Source organism: Gigantopelta aegis, chromosome 7, assembly GCF_016097555.1.
Source record: "Gigantopelta aegis isolate Gae_Host chromosome 7, Gae_host_genome, whole genome shotgun sequence".
Taxonomy (NCBI): domain Eukaryota; kingdom Metazoa; phylum Mollusca; class Gastropoda; order Neomphalida; family Peltospiridae; genus Gigantopelta; species Gigantopelta aegis.
The window spans coordinates 37,290,805-37,299,189 of NC_054705.1; the positions used below are offsets into that span (position 1 = coordinate 37,290,805).

Here is an 8,385-nt window from a genome sequence, read left to right on the forward strand (position 1 = left end):
TTATAAACACAAGCCTCGGTGGTGTCGTGGTTAAGCCATCAGACATAAGGCTGGTAGGTACTGGGTTCCCAGCCTGGTACCGGCTCCCACCCAGAGCGAGTTTTCACGAATCAATGGGTTGGTGTAAGACCACCACACCCTCTTCTCTCTCACTAACCACTAACCAACTAACAACTAACCCACTGTCCTGGACAGACAGCCCAGATAGCTGAGATGTGTGTCCTGGACAGTGTGCGTGAACCGTAATTGGATATAACCACGAAAATAAGTTGAAATGAATGATTCATAAAAAGTAATATTTTTTTACTTCTTTTTTTTTTTCTCTCTTTTTCTTATTTTGTAAAGATCAGCTCTAATCCTAGGGACAATCTCGGTACCAATCCACCAATATAAACATTTCCAGATTTTTCCCCCTGTTATTTACTTTCATCTCTGAAACTTTTACTTTGATATAACGGTTAACACCAGGCTTCTAGATTATGGTAGCCCCACTCCCATGGCTAGTGATATTCAGTGTTGGGCTAGTAAATAATTACTATTGCCATGCCTGATGGCTAGTGAATTGTTTTTGGGTCACATGTTTTGTAAATATGACCATCCTTCCCCCACCCCTAGTGTTGGTTTTTTTAAGCTCTATCTCCGTCTTTAGGTGACATATCTGATTAGGTTACACAGTAACTATTATTTAGTAAAATTGTATTAACTTAAAGTAAAGTAGGGCTAGTGAATATTTAATCGTGGCTAGTAAAATCTTTAACTCAACTGATCCCATGGCTAGTGGATTTTACAAAAAAAATTCTAGAAGCCCTGGATAACACATTGCATTTATTTGTTGTAGGCATACATGCCGGGCCGGTGTAAAAACATGTTGAAGTGGAAGCCAGTTAGCATGAACTCCGTGGACTTTAAGCTGAAGATCACGAGAGAAAACAGACCCGGGTAAATTTATCTTATTATAAAACCGGCCTCGGTGGCGTCGTGGTTAGGCCATCGGTCTACAGGCTGGTAGGTACTGGGTTCGGATCCCAGTTGAGGCATGGGATTTTTAATCCAGATACCGACTCCAAACCCTGAGTGAGTGCTCCACAAGGCTCAATGGATAGGTGTAAACCACTTGCACCGACCAGTCATCCGTAACTGGTTCAATAAAGGCCATGGTTTGTGCTATCCTGCCTGTGGGAAGCGCAAATAAAAGATCCCTTGCTCTAATCAGAAAGAGTAGCCCATGTAGTGGCGACAGCGGGTTTCCTCTCAAAATCTGTGTGGTCCTTAACCATATGTCTGACACCATATAACCGTAAATAAAATGTGTTGAGTGCGTCGTTAAATAAAACATTTCCTTCCTTTCTTTTATTATAAATAGTATGTGGGACGTAGCCCAGTGGTAAAGTGTCCAACTGATGCGTGGTCGGTCTGGGATCAATCCCCGTCAGTGGACCCATTGGGCTATTTCTCGTTCTAACCAGTGCACCACAACTGGTATATCAAAGGCCATAGTTTGTGCTATCCTGTTCAGGAGCCTATTTCACTAAACATCTTAAGTTACGTTTTGCACGTAAACGTAAATCTACGATCCTTATTACTATTATAGTTCAACAGATATAGTTAGAAGAGCACATATTTCATTTTCTTTTGTCTTTAAAATACTCCAGCTTCCGTAATGATGTAATTTTCTACGTGAAATTGATGCCAAACACGTGTAAACGCACGGCCGGCATAACTGCTAGTAGCAGACGTAACTTACGATGTTTTGTGAAATGGGGCCCTGGATGGTGCATATAAAAGATACCTTGCTTCTAATTGAAAAATATAGCGGATTTCTTCTCTAAGAATGAAAGGTTTGACATGATTAATAAATGTGCTCAAGTAGTGTCGTTAAACAAAAACAAACTTGCAATTAAAGACTGTGTTCGACATCCAGTAACCGATAATTAATAAATCATTGTGCTTTAGTGGTGTCGTTAAGCAAACCAAAGTTTAACTGAACACTGTGTTTAACATCCAATAGCCAATGATTAGTAAATCAATATCCTCTTGTGGATAAAACGTGCAACATGGAATAAGTTTATGGTAGGCAAGACATTTAATTCCACACAATTTTTTTTTATTTGATTGTATTTTATTTTATTTCACTGTTACTGTAATATATAGAGATTATTATACGAGCTTGGGTGTCGTACTGATTTTACGAAACGAGTGTCAGGATTTTTGTATTGCCCAAGCGAGAGCGAGGGTAATACATGAATCCTGACACAAGTTTCATAAAATCAGTACGACACACACACGAGTGTAATAATTTCTTTATTACCTATATTATTATTGTTGTTTTCTTTATGAATAACAAGACCCAACTCAAAATGTTTCAGCCACAACTAGGAGACTAGGAAATGATGTCATATTTCAAATGCACAGTCTGGGCTAGGACTGGAGAAGCAACGTCATGTTATGATGTCACTTCCCAAAATTACGTCATCACACTTGTTACACGAGTGTTTCGTATGATTATTATTAACTTGGTTATGTTGAACCATATGGATGATAAAATGTTTTAATATTATTTTCTGTTTCCAGTATGTTACCTGAAACAAAAGGCTACCTCTACGTGGGTCAGATGGAAACGCCGTTTGCCGTGATGAAGGTAAGACAAACAGCTGGAACACTGACAGAAATACTCCTCACTGGACTTATTCTCAGATTGTTTTTGTTTCCTCACCCAACAAATATCCCAGATGAATGCCCTGTTAACTGGAGTCAACAATTCTACTCTCAAACACATGGTTCAAAAGCAGTATAACAAGTGTTCGTAGTAGTATTCAGACATTATTAAAAAATATATGTCTGTCTGTCTGTCTCTCTGTCTCTCTCTCTCACTCTGTCTCTCTCGCTGTCTGTCTGTATCTCTCTGTCATGTCTGTCTGTCTGTCTTTCTCTTGTCTATATGTATATATCTCTCTGTGTCACTATCTCTCTGTCTGTCTGTCTGTCTCTCTCTCTGTCTCTCTGTCTGTGTGTCTCTCTCTCTCTCTCTCTCTCTCTCTCTCCTCTCTCTCTCTCTCTCTCTCTCTCTCTCTCTCTCTCTGTGTCTGTCCGTCTGTCTGTCACACTCTCGTATTTCTTTCATTATTTGTCAATTCATTTTTATTGATGTACCATTGTTTCAGTAGTTTATGTAATATATAAGTTATATTTATTGGTATTCTATATTTATTTATATTCATTGTGATGGTTTCCAGGTAACCAAGGAGTTGAAAGAGTTAAATAATAAGATTATTGAGTGCAGCTTCGATGGGAAGGAGTGGAAATTCATGCGACAACGAACGGACAAATCTTTCCCCAACAGCTACGACACTGCCATGGGTAGGTTTTAAGATTGCTGGCAGATTTTAAGACCATTATGGGTAGGTTTTACAGGCTGGAGTCCCTTCCACCAGTCCAGAATTTTGCACCCGGGGCAACCGCCCTCGTGGCCTCACCCACATTACGCCAATGCTTCTCGATTATGGTAGCCCCACTCCTATCGCTAGTGATATTCAATGTTGGGCTAGTAAATAACTACTATTGCCATGCCCGATGGCTAGTGAATTGTTTTGGGTCAAATGTTGCAGTTTTGTCTATTTTGTAAATATGAATATCCTGTCCCCACCTCAACAACCCCCCCCCCCCCCCCCCCCCCAGTGTTAGTGTTTTTAAGCTCTATCTCCCTCTTTAGATGACATATCTGATTATTACTATTATTTAGTAAAATTGTATTAACTTAAAATAAAGTAGGGCTAGTGAATTTTTAATTATGGCTAGTAAATGTTTTAAATCATAGATCCCATGGCTAGTGGATTTAAATTTTTTTATTCTAGAAGCCATGCTGTATTGGTAGGTTTTAATATTGGTCTTTATATTTTATTTCATTTATTGACATTAAATATTCATAAAGAGAGAAAATACTTTCATGTCATGTATCCAGTTAAATTTTTATGAAAAGAGAAAACACTGCTTCCTTCTTTTTTTTTCTTCTTCTTTTTTGTTGTATATTCATATTAAATATTCATGAAGAAAGAAAACACTTTGTTGTCATAAGTAAAAAAAAAAAAATACCTGTGATATATTTAGTTAAATATTCCTGATTAATTAAAACATATTCTTTTCTTCTTCTTCGTCTTTTTTTTTTTTTGCCCTTCTAAATACTCACATGATATAAAAGAGAAAATTTTCCTTTCATATATAAAAGACAATTTTTTATATATTCACATTAAAAATTCATTGTCTGTTCCGTCTCTGTCCTTCTGTCTGTCTGTCTGTCTGTCTGTCCACCTTTCCCACATATAGCCTTCTGGACATTTTTTTTTTTAAAGGCGCAGACCATAGTTTCAATTCATAAAAATGGACACTAAGTTTAGTTAATCTACAAACCTGTAACACATATGGATAAAGTTACAACAGAGTGAAACAAGAGTCTGTGACGGTAAAACCAGAAAATATCCTTAAAAAATAAGACTACAACTCAAATCAATAACCGCTACTTGTCAGAAACGCACATGTGTTTTTAAAAATATTAAACATGCATTTGGGATATTAGAAACAACAGGATGACCCAGAAACACTTCGGTTCTACAGAAATGGATAATTTAAATAATAAATATAAGTAATGTTTGATTTCAGTGATCATAAACGGCTCTAATAGTGAAAAATATGCTGTAGTGTTTTAAAAATAGGGTTTGTCTCTTTACTGCCTCATGATACAGAGCTGAAATTTTGTATATAGCTTTATTATGTACTGTTGACTTTTGTGACAGAGTTATGGCCCATGAACTTAGGAGATAAGAACATTTGTTTTCAAGACCTTTTTTTTTTTTTGCAATGGCTCAATATATTGAGCTGAAATTTTGTGCATAGCTTTATCATGTCCTGTTACAGATCAAGTTTAACTTTCATGGTGATTTACCAATTTTACACAGAGTTATGGCCCTTGAACTGAGGCGATATGAAAATGTGTTTTCCGGACTTTGTTTTTGCAATGCCTCAAGATATTGAGCTGTAATTTTGTGTATAGATTTCTCATGTCCTGTTGCAGATCAAGTTTGATTTTATGGCAATTTACTTATTTTTCACAGAGTTATGGCCCTTGAACTGAGGCGATATGAAAATTTGTTATGGCCCTTGAACTTGGGACATAAAAAAAACCCCAGTTTTGGGCCCAATAGGGAACACATATTACTTTAGCAGTATTCTCAGAATGCTTGGGTTTTTTCAATGTCCTTTATTTTTTTGCAGGTGTCTGTGGAAGTATTAGCAAGCCGGTGACCAAAGACATTTTGTTTAATACCATTGAACACGAACGGTGGATGCCCACCACCCAGAAAGCTCCATCAAACCACAGACCTTCTAGTGGTGACCAAAACCTTATGCCCCCACCGGCCAAAGTGCCACGACACTGACACACACACACACACGTACTGTTGTTACCAAAATACGTTTACAAGGTCCGCACAAGTTGAGTTTATCATGTATCGTGTGTCGTGTGTCACACATTTTATTGACCAAAGAGGTGATAGCCGTTTCCTGTCTTCACGACACAAGCGAAATGGAGCTGAAAGATCATTCTCTGGATATGGTGCTAGGCGAGAAAATTCACGTGGAGTTTTTCAAATAAGATTTATTACAAATTTTATTGCAAGACGATCACAGTTTGCAGCTCTCCTAAAAATGTTTTCAGGTGAGTGAGGATGAGGAGAGCGGGAGCGAGGACTTGCCTTGTCTTAGCGAGGACTTGCCTTGTCTTAGCGAGGACTTGCCTTGTCTTAGCGAGGACTTGGTTGACACCACATTCTTACATTTGTTCTCCAAAACCGATATTACATGACACCAATACATGTACAGTGAAACCTGCTCCAGTGGCCACCTGTGTTAAGCAGCCACTTGTTTTAAGTCGCCACCTGTGTTAAAAGACCACATTTTCATCTCACAATATCATCTAATATAGTATAAACTGACCTGTATTAAACAGTCACCTGTATTAAACAGTCACCTGTGTTAAGAGGCCACCATTTTATTTCACAAAATCATCTAATCTAGTGTAAACTAACCTGTATTAAGCAAGTACTTAAAACCCACTTTTTAGTCTCCTACTGGTACAAACGGAGGGGCCTATACATGTGTGTTTCATCTCCATCCATCCATCTGTCTGTCTATCTGTCCCACACATAGTTTTCTAGACTTTTTCTTTTCACAATGCCTCATTTGTGTATGTTTATGTCTTGTCATGTTGAGGTACAGATCAAGTCTGACTTTCATGGAAATTTATGACAGAGTTATGGCCCTTGAACTTAAGAGGTAGTTGCATATGGGTCCCAGTAGGAGACATGTATTGTGTAAATCGACACCTGCACCTATGACAGGCGTGCGCTTCAACACCTTGATCTGAATTTGCACATTAATCCCTATGACCTGACCTGACCTGACCTGACCTGACCTGACCTGACATGTATTGCTTCAGTTCTCTCAGAATGCTTATTAATACTCCCTTTGGTGGCTGTTTAAAACAGGTTTGACTATATTATTTTGTGAAATTTGTGTGGAAAGTGTGTCCTGACATTAATAATTTTGTGGCACCCACAAAGAACTCTCGGACTAATGAGCACAAATTATTCTACTATCGGTTAGCAGTGTCACATGATACGAATACTATTTATCGTGGACTGCAAGAGTTAAGAGAAAAAAGAAACAAGTCGTAGAAAAGAGAAGGAGGTAATCATTTCACTGAAAAAGGAGGAGGTAGTCATTTGATTGAGAAAGGAAAAGGAGGTAGTCATATGACTGAAAAAGGAAAAAGGGCATGTGACTGAAAAAGAAGAAAGAAGTACTAGTCAAGTTATGGAGAAAGGAGGTAGTCATGTGACTGAGAAAGGAGAAGGAAGTAGTAGTCATGTGACTGAAAAAGGAGAAGGAAGTAGTAGACATGTGACTGAGAAAGGAGAAGGAAGTAGTAATGTGACTGAAAAAGGAGTAGTAGTCATGTGACTGAAAAAGGAGAAGTACTAGTCATGTGACTGAGAAAGGAGAAGGAAGTAGTAGTCATGTGGCTGAGAAAGGAGGAGGAAGTAGTAGTCATGTGACTGAGAAAGGAGCAGGAAGTAGTAGTCATGTGACTGAGAAAGGAGCAGGAAGTAGTAGTCATGTGATGGAGAAAGGATCAAGATGGAGACATGACTGAAAGCTGGTACGTCAAGATGCTGGGAACTTTTAGCGATGTTATTGGCTGTTGAAATCTTTCAACCAGTTTAGAGGGAAAAAAAAGCTCTTAGTAACAGGTCGTCCATACTCTTATGTGACGGCAAGTGACACTAACGTTCACAAACTATTTGACTGGTTCCTGGTGTAGTCATTTGATTTAACATAAGGTACGTGAACCAGTCTGGTGAATGTTTTTCTGCTCTTGACTGAACTGAGACCAGGTTTAGTTTGATGAGACTTGAGAGGAAGAGATCAAACCTTACTTCATTCTTGGTAGGATGTGGTGTAAAAATAACCCCACAAATGTAGATGTCTGGTGTTACCACAAAGAATGCAGTCTGGTAATATAGCAAAATATCAATGCATTCTTGTTAATGTTGTGGTGGGTAAAAAAAAAAAACCAACCCACAGCATGCAGGTGTGAAATGGGAAGTGCCAATATTCCGAAGGTCCCCCCATATTTCAAAACTTTGCCAGTAATTTGCGTAATTTTGTCAGTTGTTTACTTGATAAATTTTACGTCATTTCCATGGCAGTTGGGTCGGTTGTTATTTCTTGTGTTTATGTACATGTTTGTTTGTTTTGTTTAACGACACCACTAGAGCACATTGATTAATTGATCATCAGCTGTTGGATGTCAAACATTCGGTAATTATGACTCGTAGTCATTAGAGGAAACACGCTACATTTTTTCTATATGCACTTTCCCCCCAGACAGGAAAGCACATACCATGTGCCAGGGTCGTACCCTCCCGGAGAGGGGAGGGGGGGGCAGTTGCCCTCCTGAGAATATCTCTCTTTTTTTTCCTTTTTCTTTTTTTACTCCAGAAAATAGCATATACATCTCGGGGTTTAATTTGTATAGTGTTTCATTTGTTTATAAAAAGCAGTGCCTGTCCCCCACCCTAGGATTTTGATCAGGGTACGGCCCTGCACATTTGTGTACAATGCCATTTAGTTGCATCATGGATCATGGGTTACCTCCAGGTATCTCGCCACTGTTGTTTTTACATAGCCAAGCTTAACAAATTTTATAGCCTGTTTAGTAATTAAAAAAGAAAAGAAAAAAAAATGCCCTGTAACATCATTCTACAAAAAAGGTAAGTTCGTCACCAAGAGTTTGAAATAATAATATTGCTATTCTACTTCAATTGGTCCCCA

General features: G+C 38.3%; 1 protein-coding gene across 1 annotated transcript in view; it reads left to right on the forward strand.

Annotated features, from left to right (window-relative positions):
• Positions 1-7,759, forward strand: part of LOC121377111 (mRNA-capping enzyme-like) — a 39,339-nt gene extending 31,580 nt beyond the window's left edge. Inside the window, exons 16-19 of the mRNA XM_041504995.1 lie at positions 839-939; positions 2,572-2,638; positions 3,234-3,357; positions 5,266-7,759. Coding sequence (XP_041360929.1) covers positions 839-939; positions 2,572-2,638; positions 3,234-3,357; positions 5,266-5,429 — 456 coding nt within the window. The 3' untranslated portion in view covers positions 5,430-7,759. The remainder of the gene's footprint in view (positions 1-838; positions 940-2,571; positions 2,639-3,233; positions 3,358-5,265) is intronic.
• The last annotated feature ends 626 nt before the right edge of the window (positions 7,760-8,385 follow it).